Genomic DNA, 20371 nt, shown 5'->3' with positions numbered 1-20371 from the left:
TGATATAGACCTGGAGGTATTTTCATTTATTTATGTACTTAATAATATTTAGTATTTAATTTTTAATTTGATGTACATTTCTTAGAGTGTCATGACGGCTTGTACGGAGCCGGCTGTACCCAAACCTGTCACTGTGCATCCGGACTAACAGCCTGTAACAAGACGACTGGAGCCTGCACTGGGGCATGTCATAACCTATGGACTGGAGATTCGTGTCAAACACGTAAAGGTACTATTAACAGTAACATTTAACACTGAATTGGTGAATGATGCATAAGATAACTGTCACAATCCCGAATCAATATAATAAACACATATCGAAATGTCAATGAAAACGTTCGTGGATACCTAGTGAAATCGCAAATAGGGATTAAATCTATATTGATTAGCGTAAGGCATCCAGGTACACGGTACCATGCGGTTTTTAAATTCTAATACTGGATAAATTATGGAGATTTTCAAAGAAACTTTACACAAGAGTTCTGTTGGCTTCATTACGTTATAACGTTTTTGCTTTAGATACTGTCCCGTACGCAGATCTCTTTATTAAGGAGGAAGGTCGCTTCTTCGGTGATTCTCCAGACCACATAACAGCATATAACGACATAGACGCAGAAGAGTGTGCCCGTCGCTGTCTGCAAGGCTACGACAGCTATGATGGCGTCAATCCGACCTGTCTGTCCTTCAACCATCGCCCTGCCGGATCGCCAGAGGGCGGCAGTGCACGGTGTTGGCTCAGTAGTTCTGACAAGGACACGGTGGCATCTCCTGGTCCTGAGTGGGACAGTTGGCCGTACCGAAATTACTACCAGAGGAAACGTAAGTATGCCAATTACTCTTTTATTTGACAGCTACCTATATGACCTATTCTTTTTTTTTGTAAATATAGAAAACAATACTCACCAATACTGCTTAAATGTGGACGGTCTCATTACCCTGCAAAGGGTACCGATTGACCAAGATTTAAGGTGAATATAAAAGAAAGCTTCAATGCCTTCCATGTCTTCGTTTTCTCAATGTTTCATGGAAACAACATTCCATACTTTTGTAATACTATTTCTCAGTGTATCTCAAAGAAAATGGTCATGGTGTTATAAAACATCCCCTTTAACATTAGTACCTGCATGTACTGAAGTTTTGTTTTCGGTGCGTTTATCTGCGTGTAAGTTTTTGTACTAGGTTCGAGGACTATACTCACATGTAATAACTAGATCAAATGTCCTTAAAAGTATTATACTATTTCTCGACCAATTTTTTTTGCTATATGCGTGCTTTTTGTAATGGGAGCCAGTATGAAAGATACAGACAAAATTAGCGAGAAATTCACAAGATCTATAGAAACAAGTTTTAAAAATCTAATATGTATGAGCTATTCGATACAGTCAACAACAGGAGCCTATTCTCTATCATTTCCAGACATCATTTCGCCCCAAGATTGTACTGACGTGTTCGCACTCGGGATTCAGTACAGTCATGTTTACACCATCGGCCACCCGCAACCATTCCAAGCCTACTGTGACATGGACACTGATGGCGGTGGGTGGACGGTCATACAGCGGCGTCAGGACGGGTCCGTGCCGTTTGACAGGACTTGGACTGAGTACGAGCAGGGATTTGGTAATGTCAGTGGAGAATACTGGCTGGGATTGGGGAACATCCACAGTCTGACAACACAGAAACAAAACGAACTGTACGTGTACTTGGAAGACTGGGAAATGAACAGCCGATTTGCGCGGTACAGCACGTTTTCTGTGGGAGATGCCAGCAGCAAGTACACGGCAACGATTGACGGGTACAGCGGGGATGCAACTGATAGTTTGGACCCGTCCAATACACGTTCCAGCATCAACAACAGACAGTTTTCTACAACAGACCAGGATAATGCCGGTGCCTCTGTCAACTGTGCTGTTACATTCGGACAAGGAGGCTGGTGGTACACTATAAATTGTGGTTACGCCTTGTTGAACGGACAGTATCTGACAGGTTGCTCAGTACCTTCAGCTTCCTGTCCGCACGCAGATGGAATCGTCTGGTACACTTGGTTGGGCTACAGTTATTCAATGAAGAAAACAGTCATGATGATCAGACCAGCTGATTTTCCTGGTAGGCATTTATTAATAAAAGTCATATCTAAATACTTCTCATCCTCTCTACTAGTATTTTCCTTCATACAGGAAAGGGTGCAAAAAAATCAAAAGAATATTGCTGTATACAAAGATCATTACAACAGTGTCATTTTCTGTCATACTACTTTGCTTTACAGCATCATCATTTAGACCATGTAAGAATGGGGGAAACCTGACATCTGGACCAGAGGATTCCGGACTGTACATCTGTGCATGTCCCACAGGGTGGAATGGCACCTTTTGTGAATACGGTAATTAAATGCATGTTTACATACAATATGCATATACGTGCAGTATTAATACACACATAATACATTATGGAAATGGGCTTTTTTGACATGGGGGGACCGGGGGGCTCTTTTGACCCCCCCCCCAAGAACTCGCGAACGGTATGTCGTATGACCACCAAATTTTTTAGAGGACGGTGTACTAGTGAAAATTTATCATATCTACAATTTTTATGTCGTTATGACGTAATTAATGTGATTTTATTGGCCAAAACCGTCTAAATAGGTTTTCCCTGAAAACTAAATGGTATTCAACATAACTGTACCAAAACTGTTTATGACAGAATATTATGGTGTAGTCTTATGTTACCCATAGCAACACCGGTGACGTAATAAAATGACGTCATGCATATCTAAGATATCCGCCATCTTGGATCATCAATCTTGAATTTTCAAAAATAGTTTTCTTTTATGATAAAGCCTAAAATACATTGTAAACATACTAAAGACCTTCATTTAAACCTTTTTTTTGGAAAAAGAAATGGAAGTATTGATGAAATTTTAATAAAAATAACCTGTATATACCTGTTCTACTGATATGGTCCGCCATCTTGGATTTTGGCCAATGACGTCATCAAATTTGCATAAATTATGCATATTTAATGATAAAATTTACATAAAATTATATGGGATGTTATTAATATTAGAAACCATGAGTAACTTGACATAAAACCCACAGAATTCTATTGTTGAAACAAAAAGTACTAAATTTAGCAAAAAATGCCTGTCAGAAACCCGTTGCCATGGCAACAAAAAAAATAAGCCTTTTCGCAATTACTAGTGCGCCTGCGCGGAGTTTACTTAGCGACCCAGAATTGGAGATAAACAAACCCGCGGCCGCCATTGTTCCCAATTATCTTATTCCAATGATATGGAATTGTTGCCAACAATATTCTAGGAAAAGTCACCAAGTTTGGCCGTTGTACGGCTAGCCGTTCAGACGCTAGGTGACATCAAAGTTGGCGCGGGCACTTTTAGCCCCCCCCCGGTCTAGGTAGGGTTAAACGAAAGTCTGAAACGACCTTTTGGCCCATTTTTTAATCACAAACGTTATGATTAGGCCACCATGACACAGGCTGTTGTCAGCCGTTGTTGTTGTCGACAAAATATCCCGTATATATAGTACCTACCGGCTTTTCCAATTGTAACTTAAGCACTACTGACCGTTATAGTCGTAAAAGTTGAATGACAGGTACAGTGTAGAGGTATCCATTCATACCGTTATGAGGTACATATTATGAGATAAAAAATAACATTCGGTACTTATGTGTGACATTGAAGGTCTGTCTTTTCTTGTTTTAGCGTGCTCCTCTGGTGAGTTCGGACCGGACTGTAGCGGCACCTGTCACTGTGCTCGCGGAGATTCCGTGTGTGACATCCGGACTGGAGTCTGCTCTAGTGGAGGGTGTGAGGCTGGATGGAATGGGAACAACTGTCAAACAGGTGGTTATCAATGCATTACATTCTAGTTTAAAGTTACTAAGAGTGATTAACTCTTAACGTATTCTTTATTATGGTTGCTAAATATTCTAAGTTTTTAAATTGTTTTCTTTCAAGCATGCTCGCCCGGTACGTTTGGGCCCAACTGTACCGGCACCTGTCACTGTGCAAGCGGAGATTCCGTGTGTGACATCCGGACTGGAGTCTGCTCTAGTGGAGGGTGTGAGGCCGGGTGGAAGGGGAACAACTGTCAGAAAGGTGATCGTTTTATTTTATCACATTAGTTTCTTACAGTGAGTCCAGAAAGACAGGGCTTGAAATAAAACGTTTTCTAATCATTAGATATTTACCAGGTTTAATAAACGTTGTTATTACTTTATTTACAGTTTTCTTACCTCGAGAGTTACATACATATCTTAAATGTATGTTTAACTTGTTTTTTCGTTGTCTTTCTTCATAGTGTGCTCACTTGGAGAGTTTGGGCCGAACTGTACCGGCACTTGCCACTGTGCTCGCGGAGATTCCGTGTGCGACATCCGGACTGGAGTCTGCTCTAGTGGAGGGTGTGAAGCGGGATGGAATGGGGACAACTGTCAGACAGGTGATCGTTTTGTATTTTGTCACATTAATTTTTTGCGGTAAGTCCAGAAAGACAAGGCTTGAAGTAAAACGTTTTCTAATCATTAGATATTTAGCAGGTTTGATAAACTTTTTTATTACTTTCTTTACAGCGTGCTCACCTGGAGAGTTTGGACCCAACTGTACCAGCACCTGTCACTGTGCGAGCGGAGATTCCGTGTGTGACATCCGGACTGGAGTCTGCTCTAGTGGAGGGTGTGAGGCCGGATGGAAAGGGGAAAACTGTCAAATAGGTGATTTATGTTGATTTATATTTATGGCATTGTATTCTGGCCAAGAGAAGAAAGTAGTTGAGTCAAACCTTTTTTGTCACATTGTTTTGTGCCAGTGAGTCAAGAAAGACAAAGCTTGAGTTTAAACGTTTTCCAATATTTTTAATTTTAAATGTGTAATGTAATCTGTTATTACCTTCTTTACAGCGTGCTCACCTGGAGAGTTTGGACACAACTGTTCCGACACCTGTCACTGTGCCAGCGGAGATTCCGTGTGTGACATCCGGACTGGAGTCTGCTCTAGTGGAGGGTGTGAAGCCGGATGGAAAGGGGTCAACTGCCAGACAGGTGATTTATGTTGAACGAACATGTCGTACATGTGTAGTCTGGCTTGGTCAAATGATAGCAAAAATATTTATTTAACCTTAGTGCTGTCTGAAAGTAATGCACATTAAATACATTATATTTATTAAATGCTGTACGTTAGTATATGATATGTTTATTGTAATCCTAAACATGTCTAATACGGTTTGCTATACTTGTTCTCTTTATAGTGTGTTCACCGGGTGAGTTCGGGCCCAACTGTAGCGGCACCTGTCGCTGTGCGAGCGGAGATTCCGTGTGTGACATCCGGACTGGAGTCTGCTCTAGTGGAGGGTGTGAAGCCGGATGGAAAGGGGTCAACTGCCAGACAGGTGATTTATGTTGAACGAACATGTCGTACATGTGTAGTCTGGCTTGGTCAAATGATAGCAAAAATATTTATTTAACCTTAGTGCTGTCTGAAAGTAATGCACATTAAATACATTATATTTATTAAATGCTGTACGTTAGTATATGATATGTTTATTGTAATCCTAAACATGTCTAATACGGTTTGCTATACTTGTTCTCTTTATAGTGTGTTCACCGGGTGAGTTCGGGCCCAACTGTAGCGGCACCTGTCGCTGTGCGAGCGGAGATTCCGTGTGTGACATCCGGACTGGAGTCTGCTCTAGTGGAGGGTGTGAAGCCGGATGGAAGGGACGCAATTGCCAGACTGGTAATTCATGTTTTTTCTATTATTTTGATACATTCGGATCTAGAGGTAAAATACTGCTTAGCCTGGACGTACTCCACTTAGACACTTATTCAAAACGTTATTAAATTGTTTTCTTTAATAGCGTGCTGGTCTGGAGAGTTTGGGCCCAATTGTACGGGCAATTGTCACTGTGCGAGCGGAGATTCCGTGTGTGACATTCGGACTGGAGTCTGCTCTAGTGGAGGGTGTGAGGCCGGATGGAAGGGGGACAACTGTCAGACAGGTGATTTATGTTAATTTATCACATTGAATTGTGGTCATGAGAAAAGATAATGCTTGATGCAAATCATTTTGCTACATCTTAAAATCCTAAATGTTTATTTGTTTCTTTATAGTATGTTCGCCTGGTGAGTTTGGGCCCAACTGTACCAATACCTGTAACTGTGCTCGCGGAGATTCCGTGTGTGACATCCGGACTGGAGTCTGCTCTAGTGGAGGGTGTGAGGCTGGATGGAAGGGGGACAACTGTCAGACAGGTGATTTATGTTAATTTATCACATTGAATTGTGGTCATGAGAAAAGATAATGCTTGATGCAAATCATTTTGCTACATCTTAAAATCCTAAATGTTTAACTTGTTTATTTGTTTCTTTATAGTATGTTCGCCTGGTGAGTTTGGGCCCAACTGTACCAATACCTGTAACTGTGCTCGCGGAGATTCCGTGTGTGACATCCGGACTGGTGTCTGCTCTAGTGGAGGGTGTGAGGCTGGATGGAAGGGGAACAACTGTCAGACAGGTGATTTAGGTTGCTTAACAGAGTATAGGTACGGTTGCTTTGTGCAGACGTATGGCGAGTTCAAGGACCAAAAATCCGATAGACCCATATTTATGATACCATATCCGATTCGTCCTTTAGATTGTGATGACGGTTATTACGGCCAAAACTGCGCCAAACGCTGCGGAGTCTGTGTAACAGGGACAACCTGTGAGAAAGCCGACGGCAGATGTTCTGGATGCGAGGACCCTTGGGTTGGAGACACCTGTAAAATGGGCAAGTGCGCCTACGCTCTTTGTAATATACAATTGCAGTTCGGAACATTGCACCATTGGTGAGTGAGGATCTACTAAACACTTCCCGTCTAAGAAAGCGATTGCAAATAAATTTGATGACCAGATCACAGACGACGCCTAGAAAAGACACTATAATGGGATCTTTAGAATTAGGTATGATGATTTTCATATATTCAAATGGTGTTTTTATATTATTGCAGTACCCGCAACAACATTAGACCATCCGGATAGCTTCACGGTGGCTATTCATGATAAAGCAACCTTCAGCTGCACCGGTCGTGGTGTTCCCGCCCCTACTGTTGTCTGGCATCACGATGGCGAAGTCATCACACCGGGAGACCAAGTCAGTGTAGAAACTACATATGGAGGTCTAGTGGGAGAACAACACGTGACCAACAGTACCTTAACCATTACGTCAGCACGTCCACACGATAGCGGACAGTACGTCTGTATGATGTCTAACACAGCAGGGGTCGGCACGTCACAGGAAGCTGCACTTGTAGTGCAAGGTACGGAAACCATAAACATTTCGATGAATCTTGCAAGACTGTAAGATAGTTCACAGGTGTTTGGACATAACTTATAACTTATTCTAAACGAGGGTGTTGTAGCTCCGTAGGCGTAGTTGAACAAGAAATCATAGATTACTGACCTTAATGAATGTTTGATTTTTTTAAAATCTAACAATCGAGAAGAATGGCAAAAGCTTTGAACAGCCTAGGGTTAAAGGGTCGGTTCCATTCCAAACTTTGCCTGCTTAAAGTATCCTTATAAAAAGAAAACAGAAACTTTCTTGACTCTTAGGAAATTTCAATTGTTCTCTGTATTCACACTAGAGCACGTGGCCGCTTCGAAGTCTATTGAGCCAATAGGTCCAGAATTTGAGGATACATTATGTACTATTTATCATATTCAGTATTTTTAATCCATACCTTGAATTGTTTGACCAGTTAATCCTGTGGTCAGCATACGCCCCTCAGAGGTACAAAATCTGGTAGTTGGAGAAGTCATTTCCATCACATGTAACACAAAAAGACGTTCCAGTGATTATACCTACCAGTGGACAGTCGATGGAGCAGTTGTACCAAACCAGAGAGGCGCTGTATTCAGGTTAGTACGGAACAGTTGTGCGTGGCATTCTTTATTCAGACCTACTGCATGATCGTAATTACATATAAAAGAAGCCATTTCTATTAAAACATAAACAAATGCAGACAAGGTGACGACACACTCAAGTTACATCGGGGAATAATAATTACTGATGAATTGTTATCGATAGATGTAATGCCTTATATGAAGACAATCCATATTAATTTTCCTTAATATATGTAATTTTGTTACGTGTATATCTGCTGCAGATATAAAGCTGTAAGTGGTGTTCATAAGGTCAGGTGCAAAGTGACAAGTCCAAGTGGTGAGGCAGAGTCTGAAGACAGCACCATCAGCGTGCTTCCAAAAGGTTTGTACTCTGGCTTCTCTTGTTTGTACTCTTGATTAGACGGTGAATATAGCCATGGTGGGTCCCAACCTTCTTTATTGGTTGCATGAGCCTATCCTTTCACAACATTTTATGTGGGTGAATGTGGTGATTTGGGCATGCAGTACAATTATGGGCATGCTATTTCCGTTGGAATGTAAAGCTAATCATGCAACGATAATCTAAACTTATTTACAGTAAGATTATAGAGAACCCATGATGTCTTAATATGCTGGTATGCTAGTATCAAAATATTAGTACTTAAAAGTACTTAATAAAAACTGTAGTCCCATGTGTTACCCCAGGAACCGTGACATTTGTTTCCAGCATGAGGATAACTGGTAGAAACTTCACCCCTGAAATGGAAAATCCTGAGTCAGCTGCGTTCCAGAGCATAAGCACCGAGATCAAGGATTGGGTATGGAGATAAGTCTAACCTGAAAAGTTTATAAAAACTTGAATTCGGTCGATCATATCATGATCAATAAAATGGGACTGCGTGAGTGGGTCACGTTTATTTTGGTATTTCATTTATTAATTAATTTGTATCATATAGCATTGTAGATCGTACTTATTATAATATACTTGTGCAATGATAATAAATTGACATGGTTTTCTTTAAGTTGATCAAGGCTTTAAAACTGGTGACTCAACGTCCCTTCTTAAGGCAGAATGTAATAATAATGTGCAGTTCAAGAAGCTTGAGGTAAATTTGTTTAGTGATGACTAGGTTGAGCCAGTTTGGTGATTGGTAGTTAGTTTGAGTCAGCCAGTCCAAGGAGAGAAAAGAGGGGTCAAAGAAGGCTCTGTCAAGACAGTAAGTGAAACAAAGAAAAGAAAACTGATAAGGTTGGAGAAGATGTCTGTAGTGTTTTTGTATTATTCTAATGATGTATTGTACATGTTATATGGGTTTTTTTACCTGAAATAAAGAATGAATTAATTAAGAATTAAAACTGGATGTCAGATCTTTTATGGTGCCCCAACGGTCTAAAATTAGACTATAGGGAATTGACGAGATTACGTAAAGTTGACATACGTAACAAACGTTGGTGTTTCATTCATATTTATGATTATATTGATATGACTCAACGTTAACTGTTATTCTTCTCAGTATCAGCAAGCTTTGGGAGGTATCCAAGGCAACATATACATCAGAGTAAAGGACGCAAAGTAAGGTTGATATTTTAGACATCTGACTTGCATTTTATTCAATCTGAGCAATTTTGTCTACTTACATGATACAAAATAAAGACTTTTTTTAGTAGCAGTGCAATGAAGAACCGTTTTGATAAAGCTATTTAGTATGGTTAAAATTTATTGCTCGACAATTGTACATCGTAAAATGTGTGGCAGTAATGACTAATACAACACAATACAATAAAACTAAACTGACAATTAATAACTACTATTGATAACAATATATCATGTTAATTTAAGAACTTATCTGCCTTTATATTTCCTGCAGACCAGGAAGTATCATCACAAATCAGAACGTAAATGTGCAGGATGCTGAGCTTCAGGACCAGGACCTGTTTGACAGTATCTCCAATGCCCTGCAAACAGCTGCACGGACTCCAAGCTCTCTCGGGCTGGACCCAACAAGCCTTACATTTCTGACAAGTATCTTGAAGTTTCTCCACTTTTATATTACATGATTATGTACATCGTACTATGCACTTGCGGTGATTTTTGCTAACTAAAATGCTCACAATAGTTTAGAAACTATGCTTCTCAAATCTACGACAACGGCATGGGCGTCGGGTGAGAAAAAAACACCTTAGGTGCCTTTTACGATGTATGTTACTAGGGCTTTAAAATCTACTATGGCATAAGATCCAAATCTGATTCTATAATTATGCTGTTTAGCCTTCTTGCTTTACGTTAACAGTGTCAAATTATTGGTCTGGTAAATGCCCCTGTGATACATATATCTTGTTTTCTTACAGTAAAAACTTGAGAATAATCTGTTTTGTTACCACTTAAAGAAGTTACAGAGCATAATAAGCGATATATAATCAATCATACAGACTGTTCAAATGATGCGAACCTTTCATTGGTCCCACAGCGACGTGTTACGGCGAAACAGTGACCGTGACCGACCCCTCCTCCAACCGTGTAAACCTGACGTTTCCAGACTCTGCCGGTGACACCCATGTGTACTCAGAAGAAAAGTGTGCAAACAACACAGAAAGTGGTAAGATGGAGTCTTAATTGTTTTTAAAAGTTCTTTGTAGTACTTACTTATCAAAGAACGTTCAAATATGATAAATATTTTAAGTTGATGTATTTCGGGTATATGTCTGTGGTTCTCAATAGACATGTGAAGTCTCATTAATACGTTAGGTTTAAGACCGCATCGCATTTCAAAAGTCTGTACAGGCAGATAAAAGTTATATAATTGTACTACAAAAATTATATAGTTTTATTATAGTCTTCTCTTTCTTCAGTATAAGTAGGACAAGTCATAAAAATATATGAAAGACATGTAGCCACCCTGTTTTGTTGACAACTTTTTATCAGTTCCTAGACAGTGCATGCTGATTTTCATATTTCTTGTGCGTCATATGAGACTCATCTTTACTGAATATATGACAGGTGACATTCGTTTATGCATCAAACACGACAATGTAACAAAGTATTCAAGCTGTGCAAATTCACACATGTAAACCAGATTCAACAAAAAGACGCCATGATATCTCTAGTTTGATTAATTTCATGTTTTTTTATCGCCAGCTGGTGTTCCGTTGGCAGTCCGCAGATGTAAGGGAGCTTTTCAGACTGGAGTCACGTGGGCCAGGCCGGAACTGTTGGATTGTGGGCGGGATTTGTCCAAACTGGCAGAGGTCAAGTATATTTTCCTTTTAATGAGGGTCATCGTTTGTTGATCTTGGTCATGATTAGTTATTTGACCTCTGACCTTAATTCTTAATTTTCTAAAACTTGTAATTGTATGTAATATGTGCTTTTTTTGTACGTATTGCATTGTCTTGTCTGATGAGCCTTGGAAGATCAGAAGAAGGGCATCTTAATAAACCAAACCAATCGGACCATGTTATAAAGTAAAGCAGTCATCAGGTTGTTTTTGATCCAGTATGTTTACCTCAGCTATTATATTTATGTTTGTTATTTTGCTTACATTTTAATTGTGCGTGCTTTTCAACTGTATATAGAATATTTTCGTAATTTCATTTCATTAATTATTCATATTTGCGTAAATTACTATTACTTTTTTGTCATTTTTGTTTGAATCATTTCGCTGACCTCTCTTGCTTTTGCTGTTTAGATTTTACTAAATTGTGTTGTATTGTATTGCACGGACTCTAGGAGGAATTGTGTAAAGGTGTGTCAAAAAGCTAAAAGATCCTGATAAAACAAACAAACACCAAAGAAACAGAACTGTCAGATAAAATTATCAATGGCAAAAAATTATGTTGATGGATTTGTAAATAGTACTTGTTAATTTAACACCAGAATTACACGGAAATACAACAATACAGTTCGTGCTTTCAAACAATTGGAACAGCATTTTACTTTAAATTTTTAATGCAGTCTTGTGTTTCCAGGTCCCTGTAACTCCAGATAATGTAGCAGAAGTTGCTGCAGACTTACAGATCCTTACGTCTGTTGGGAGTTCCCTTATGGCGGAAAACATCGCAGATGCCTCCACTGTCCTGGACAATCTCGTAAACACCACTGGAGACGAGAATGTTGGTCTCTTTTTTTGGCTGACGCCTTAGAGGCACAGATAGCTTATAGTTTTACGTATATTCTGAGGTGTTGTCAAATCAGCTGAAATTTTAACGACTTATAAAAAGGCCACTAACGTGTAAAACGATAATTAGGAATCCTGCAAACTCCATTCTAGAGTTAGGATTACTTAAGCGTCAGGTGCACAGGAACGTGTAATGTCTCTTTTTTCAGCAATCTTTCTTTTTCTTCTTCTGCCATCCTAGATTCCGACGTCATGGAGTTTCCACACAAGTTGTTAAAATAGTAAATGTTACATGTTAGAAGAACACGACAATTGTACAAGAAAAATTTTCTTTGAACAATGCTTCAGTCGACCTTTAGTCAAACCTCATATTTGCTTGAACTTCCAGGTTGGCTATTCCGTCGTCGTGTCTGTTGATCAGATCATGAACACTGATGATGACGTTCTCCAACAGAGTCAAGTTAATGATCAGTCTCTCTCTAGGTAAGTATACTTTGATCAATTATTTCATGGATTCATTCATGACTGGAACATGCTCATTCTTGAAATGTTTTGTTGAGAAATGATATTTAATTTTTAGTTATACTAGTATTGTCCCTACGGCTGACACCGCTATGAGGCTTGTGAGGTGAGCTAGGTGAAATATGAAATTATGTATTGTGCAATAAAAATTATGTATTGTAAAGCAATGTTTCGTAAAAGAAATAACATCATATGGAAGTTTTTGTTATCCTTTTCATGTTGACTACTACATTGTAAAAGAAATTGATGATTCTTAGTAATGAATATTAAATTTTTGCAAGTAGTGTGTCTTTGTTTTTGCAGAATTGTACGGGCGATTGAGCAGTTTAATGATCGCGTAAATCTGACATCAAATCGTTTCCGTCGCATTGAGAAAAACATAGGTGTGGAAACCTACAAGGTTCAGGCGGCAGAAGTGATTAACAGGTAACGATACATCCATAAATAATCTCATCAGGTTGGTATGGCTTTTATGTATTACAACCACGTAGTCTACAAGCCAACTTATCGTTGACTGCCTGTTACCTTTGTCAGGGCCATCCTATGCACCTATTCTACACACCACAGCTATGTTTTGCTACTGCAATGTCAATAACATGGTCTTAATCATCTCTTATTTCGACTGCTTGCTATGGTTGAATGAGCATGTCCCTTACATAGTAAATGTATACTGATTGTATACTTGACACAGTATCAGCAACGTCAAGCTATAGAGGACGACACAGAGCCTTTCCTGGGGCAGAATTGAATGAACTGTTTATTAACTGTCTATCCCTTCAGAAAATGGTCACAGATTTCCGAAGCCAACTGACACTGCATGCAACATAACTATGAATGTGCCTCCTAAACTTTGTTTGTTTGTTTGTTTGTTTGTTGATATCTCCATTGGAATGGTAAACTCCATACTTTTCTTCCTGAAGTCCAGCAACATAAAAGAACAACAATAATAATAATACGAGGTAGTTACTTTTAGCAAGGTCCTTGGTTTTAGCAATAATGATAATAAATAAAACATACAAATTATGCAGAAATGATGACAAACTTGAAACAAAATCATCATAGAGAAATAAAAGTGCCTCCTTCTTTTTGCAGTGTTGGATTTGCATTCCTTGATGGAAGTGAGGATCTTGAGGACGGATTGGTACGATCCTATTCTGACTCCTCCTCCATCCCCAATGATCAAGTGGATGCTTCCATAGTCTTACCTGCCACTGCCTTCCTGAAGAGAAATATATCCAGTAGGTTGATTTTCTTTTTTTCTGTAAATGAAGGAACCAATAATAAATGCTTTGGCACTGAAATATACTAACCAATACATATGAATATGCTAACAGATATTGAACTCAAGTGATAGGGTTATCTCGGGAAATATTAATGTACAGCCAATTGTTTGCATTGAATTTTTTTTCATTATTCGTAACTTGCTCAATATTTTAAAGACCGTTTTTAAAAGAAATTTATCATTGCCTGTTTTTTATTCCCCTAGATCCCAGTGCCGGGGAAGTTCGTTTGAGTTTCATTATCTATCTGAACAGCCGGTTGTTTCAGTCCAACCAGACCTCACCCGGCACAAAAACCAGGGTCAACAGCAGGGTCATTGCCAGTAGAGTCACCGGCATCGAGCTCAAGAATCTGACCAACCCAGTAGTGACAAGATACCTTCCTCTCGTAAGTAGCTAAATCAATAGAAACTACCGCCTCTTTTGTCTTATTGGCACATCTTATTTCATATTCACACATGCCGTCTGTGTTCTTGTCCGGGCAGAGAGGGCACGCAGGTGGGTAAAGATTGACATTTAGAATGACAAGTGGTCAAAAGGACATTGTGTAAACTTTAATAAATGTCCCGAAAACCCGTCTGGAGCAAGCAGAACTAGACTAGATTTTAACATCATGGGCGAATTCAGAAGGTCATGGCCGAACCTTGAACCAAGTCATAGTCTTGATAAAAGTACCTAACACTATCTCATAGTTTTAGAATTCCATTCGTCTCAAAGTGATCAAAGTCATTAATGCTTGCTATCTCTTCATAGGTCCCAAACAGCACGGATAACACAGTGAACAACATGAGGTGTGTTTTCTGGGATTTCGAAGCAGAAGGAGGAGTTGGTGCCTGGTCGACAGAGGGGTGTGCCTTTGCCGGGATAGACAACGACAGAGTGGTGTGCGAGTGCAACCATCTTACCAACTTCGCTGTTTTGATGGTAGGTTTATCAATTTTTATATCAGAGCATTGCACGATGGAGGTGGATAAGTGACATTATGCCAGAAAAGTGTTGATTTGATTTATGAATCTGTATAAACAGATATACAGCCCAACTACCCAACTAGCCGGAGGCTATCATAAAGGGCTAGCCCTCATAAAAGGACATTGTATTTAAAAGGTCGGTTACAAGTCAGATTCAATAACATAGATAAAGGTTTTGCCTTCTGCTTCAAGGGCTACTGCACACGGACCACTTCTACGTCTTAGTTTTCATTCTACCTTTTTCAACTCAGAAGTATCGTTATCTTACATAATTGCCCGTTGATAATGGCTAAAATCATGTTGTTTTATTTCAGGACATTTATGGAGGCTTGCACAACTTTTTACTGGATCTGATTAGTAAGATCGGGATCGTGGTGTCTATCACAGGCTTGACCTTAACTCTGATCTCCTACCTGATATTCAAGTAAGTTTTTTGGATCGTTATGTCATTTATGTGATCAATATCACTGATAAAACATAACACGCTGTGTTTCCATGGGTGTTAATGTTACATGTATGTATTCATAACGTATCTTAGGATTTCATTCCATAGCAAGGCGTCCGACCAGGCATGCTCTGAGTGGTTAGATGTAGTATGAGGTCACCAGGAAGCTGTTTACTGTGCTAAATAAAATATAGACCATTGTGTAATACCGGAGTTCATTACGCCATACTGTCGTGTGAGTATTCATCTATTTTATGAAGCAATTGAATCCGGTATTTTTCAATGATCATGTGCTAAAGTTCTAATACATTGAATACAAAAACAATGTCGGAAGTCTAAAATCTCCAGTTTCTCTCTGTTTTAGGCAGCTTCGTAAGACCAGACCGCAGCACATCCTCACCAACCTGTGCATCGCCTTACTGGCGACCCTCATCCTCTTCCTGACCGGCATCGACGCTACCCACTCCCCAATCGGCTGCACCATCGTGGCGTTTCTGCTGCATTACTTCCTCCTGGCTGTGTTCATGTGGATGGCGGTGGAAGCCTTCAACATGTATCTGGCTTTCATCAAAGTCTTGGGGGCACATGTTTCCAGATTTATCCTCAAGGCAGCCATATTTGCGTGGGGTAAGTACAGTTCCTTTAAAAACAAAATGTCACATTGATTTCACTTACAATACAGTGACGTGTATCTTCATCAGAAAAGTTGGGCCATTTTTATGTTCTTCTTACCAAAAGATTGCACTGCCACACTGAACTTCATTCTATTATAAAAAGTTAGTGCATTTTGTGCATCAATACCAGGGAGATGTGAAACCAATTGTAGTAAAACAGGATAATACTAGTAATAAAGTACTGGCAGGAATAGCTAAAGTTAAGCAACTTTATCTTTGATGTCTTTCAGGTCTTCCTTTGGTCATTGCCATCGCTACTTTGGCTGTGGATGTCCCCGGCACCTATCCTAATGGACAGGGAACCTACAGGAGCAATAGCGTGTAAGATGTTACCTTACCTTACCTGGGCCCCGGGCCCCGTGCGGAGTGTAAGATATGGTATCAAAATAATCGGGTTTCCACGTTTGTAATTCATTTGACATAATACTCTTTAAGTTTGCAAATGACGGGTATGGCCATTCAGTTATCTTGACAAACATAACCACCACATGTTTGATACGGCATAGATTAGGCCAACTCATGCCAAATGCAAAATGTTAGTCTGCACTATATGAAATGAAAGAAAGAAAGAAAGCAAAATCTTAATTTAGGCGAAAGAAATACGAAAACATCAGAGGCATTTTTTTAAGTTCAATACATTATAGAACACATTTTTTGTCTGTAATATTTTTAATATATAACATTTCCTTTAGGAAACTATTGATATGAGATGCTTTGTTCATGTAGTAATGAAGCGATCGAAAGGTCTTCGAAAATTTTCTATCGGCGAAATGTTTTTATAAATATTTCAATCGTAACGCTACTCTATTAATACAAATGATGGTCTCAGACTTACAAAGTGCTAGCCTGGAAAATAAACATTTAAGTGCAAAATATGTAGACAGATCAAATTTGCAAACGACGATTTTTAAAAAAATGTTTGCTGCATGTTCACTCCAAAATATCTGTAAATCAAGGACACTATTTGAAATACTAAACGAGGCAAATATTAGCAAAATTAGATTGTCTCAATTACCTATCAAAGACCCACTCAGGTACAGGTACAGGTGGAAGTGATGTTTGCCATTCTTGTTCCTGCTGACTAGTTGCTGGCTGCAGGGTAACCAGCTGTACTACGGTTTCCTGTTGCCTGCCGGACTGGTACTGGTGTTCAACACCATTGTGTACATCATGGTCATCAGTAAGCTGTCCTGTGGAGGGAGGACCGACGGTCAGTTGTAAAAAAATGATTTTCCAATATGTAAAATGTTATGTTGAAGTCTTAATTACATTTTATCTATTTTTTTTCTTTCTCTTCGGGTGAAATTTCTTTAATCGTACATTCAATACTATATTATACCCGGCCTGTATTGTGAACTTGATCTGAATAAGGTTTATGGCATAATTTTCTGCGAATAAAACCACGAATTTATGCTGTTTTCATACTGTAAATACAAGAGCGGTGAAAACTATTATCTTGCTACTAGAATATTGCATGGCGGATTGTACAGTTGGCAGCTCCCACTGACAAACACACCTTTCTCGCACAGACTTTAAGTCTGCCACACGCTTTGAAGTGCAAAAAGGAAAATATATGCAAATGTATAAATATACCCCCTTCGTAGGGAAAGTTGCTCATCCCAGGAGTGGTGCGACCAAGCAGAATCTGCGTATCGCCATCGCCATCATGGTGCTGGTCGGACTCACCTGGATCTTTGGATTCTTCATGATCAGGTCAGGAATCCGGACCTGTCATATTGAAGCGCTCGTTAGGGTTAGAGTGTCAGATATGGAACTTTCAGTCGGATTTGTGAACATGATCAGGCAAGAGATTTTTACTAGGATCCCTAATGCAGTTAATGTATTGCATTCGATCGTGTAAGGGAGTTGGATATGAAGCTTTGAAGATGTCAGATCTGTAAGCATAACTAGGTTACAGATTTGGATCTAATATTTAGATATACAGTGTTCAAATAGGAAAATACATTAAAGAATGTTTCGATCTTAGAGACCACATGTTAGAGAATAGTTAACCTTTATTGTTACATCATACATATACTCTATACGTAAGATGACGTTATCCACACATGTATGTAGCTTTGTTAGATCTTAAGTTAAGTTGTAGAAGACCATACAAAAGTCTCTGTACTTTTTTGTTGTGTCAATAAAGAATCACATATAAACGCGGCTTTAAAAGGGTTGTAGATCAGAAGTTCAGAACTGTACACATGATGAGATGATGGATTTTTTGTTAAATCATTCATGAACTGCTTATAAATTGTTAACAAACATCACAAGTGTCACGAAGGAAGCTAAAAAGGACATAAAGCACATGCAATATTAAGATCTTGATCTCTTATCTTTTTTTTTTCATTTGGTCTCTTAGTTATTGGTATTGATGTATTGAGATTTAATCAAAAAGTACTTCAAAGAAAATCCATAAAATCAAATCAGTAAGAATCACTTCCACACCAATTTTATTATCTAACGATTTTATTTAAAGATCAATATTTCATTGTGTTGCAGTGACGGAAGGATCGTCTTTTCCTACTTGTTCTGCATCTTCAACTCCCTGCAAGGATTCTTCATCTTCATCTTCCACTGCCTACGTCAAAAGGAAGTCCGGAACCTGTGGTTGAAGTTAGTAGAGAAGTCTATTATTGACTGCTATATACATCCTTTGTGTGGTGGAATTTTTTGTCTTTTTCTTTACAAGAGATGGAGGCCAGTCATTCGGTAAAAACTTTTTTCTTTACAAATCACCAGACCAACGATAGCAATGCATGTATCTTGCTTACAGACGATAGACATCACGGTGATGGTACGAGAATTATTCAAAATATAGTTGTAGGAATTCAATAAGGTATAATTGTATTTGGCTTAAATGGCTCTGTTGCTTAATGCAATGCCAATTTGCACCCCCATCTGTCAAATTTTGATGTAATTTATGTCGTTATTATGTTAGATAAAACCATACTTTCTTTAAATCCAGGTTTTGTGGATGTCTCGTGGACGATTCTCGTGCAACCAAGTATTCGACAGGAACGTCGTCGTCAAACCCAACTGATCTGAATACGGACTACAACTCACGGGGACAGCTGAGAGGCAATGGGGTACCCATGAAAACGTATTCGGAATAGTCTGTGTTAAAAGTAATATTGTCACAAATACAACACAGACGGAATTACAACACTTCCTAAATTACATCCAATCATAATGAGTATCATTCAATGAACAAGGTTTAAGACGTTGGTACAAAACATAAACAGCGTATAAGTTTTAAGATTTATTCTTCCAGTTTATGATTCAGGTCGCCATTGTAATCAAGTATCCCTTCACCGGCACTCCAAATCATTTTAGAAGCCTAAGGACACACACACAAAAGTATGATGAATTTCAACTGCATGTAATAATGAATCTATGATTGTGCACTTATTTCCTTCCCAAAGATCTTTTTCAGTCAAAATCTATATTTTGATTAATATGCTAAAACAGGAACTTCATACTTAGTAAAGACTGTAACTTCGACAGGAATTAGTAGAGTCGAACCGCGAAAACCATTTACTAATTCACATAACTAATAAGAAAATTGCATAATACCCAGATTATCCATACTACACATAAAGGATAAAGGATAAAGTTATCACCAGATATAAATAGTTAAAATCTTGACATTGTCTTTATTAGTAAAGAGTAGATACTTTTTTAATAATTTTTGAAGAAGGAAGTTCATAATTTGAGTCTAACCAGACATAAGAGTATGTAGTTTTTTTAAAGAGGAGATAAAGAGACATATTTATGTAATTACTGAGCTCCAAGGCTATAGTATAGATTTATTATATATGCAAGCTAGTTAGAAATTAGCATTTGTACTTCATATATTATACATGTCAAACTATTTACACAGATGATATTTTAACGGCGTTTTGAAAGTAGGTAGCTCTAGTTTTAACTCAACGACAACTTTTACTTTATTTGAATTGTCAGATGATTTTGAAAGGCCAAGTCTCAATTTTGCTGTATTACATTGTAGCTATAAAGGTGTTTTCTCGGACTGACAAGAGATGATATTCAATGCAATTGTCAGTCTTTATTACTGAATATATTTCTTTTTTGCCTCTAGCCGTAGAGAAACTTCTTAAAATAAAGACGCTAATTGAACATGTTTCCAAAAGAATTGGCATCGATTTTAGGGTTCAGCCAAATGTTTTGAAATAGAATGTTTTACGTCATATATCCCGTATATATATAAAAAAAGTCTTGATTTTATGAAACGGCTTTATTATACGTTTTGTTTTAAAGAGTTCTGTCTTTGGGAACGTTGTTCAATCTCATCCACATTTAAATCAGTTGAGTCTGAGTGTATGTATAATGGGAAAAAACTAATTCAACCCTTACAGCAACATTAGTGAGAAGGGGCTGTAGTACTTACCTCCATGGAGCTAGTACAGCCCCTATTGTATGTTTCTTGTTCTGTTACAACAAATATTATGTTACTTTAATACAAATGTTA

The 20371-nt window shown here is 38.6% G+C and overlaps 1 protein-coding gene across 1 annotated transcript; it reads left to right on the top strand.

Moving 5' to 3' along the window:
- Positions 1–91: 91 nt before the first annotated feature.
- Positions 92–19016, top strand: LOC109481491. The gene is made up of 32 exons (XM_019784071.1): positions 92–101; positions 520–819; positions 1417–2103; positions 4314–4454; positions 4912–5052; positions 5259–5399; positions 5606–5746; positions 5868–6008; positions 6121–6261; positions 6383–6523; positions 6644–6778; positions 6999–7307; positions 7749–7908; positions 8157–8257; positions 8581–8693; positions 9390–9448; positions 9744–9898; positions 10344–10472; positions 11012–11121; positions 11842–11985; positions 12379–12473; positions 12816–12938; positions 13605–13750; positions 13999–14180; positions 14546–14716; positions 15075–15184; positions 15570–15832; positions 16110–16200; positions 16965–17089; positions 17484–17592; positions 18385–18498; positions 18851–19016. The coding sequence occupies exons 1-32, from the start codon at positions 92–94 to the stop codon at positions 18996–18998; spliced, it is 5076 nt and encodes a 1691-aa protein (XP_019639630.1). The 3' UTR covers positions 18999–19016.
- The last annotated feature ends 1355 nt before the right edge of the window (positions 19017–20371 follow it).

Source organism: Branchiostoma belcheri, unplaced genomic scaffold, assembly GCF_001625305.1.
Source record: "Branchiostoma belcheri isolate BF01 breed outbred unplaced genomic scaffold, Haploidv18h27 scaffold56, whole genome shotgun sequence".
NCBI classification, from domain to species: Eukaryota; Metazoa; Chordata; class Leptocardii; order Amphioxiformes; family Branchiostomatidae; genus Branchiostoma; species Branchiostoma belcheri.
This window is presented reverse-complemented; position numbering and strand designations above follow the sequence as displayed.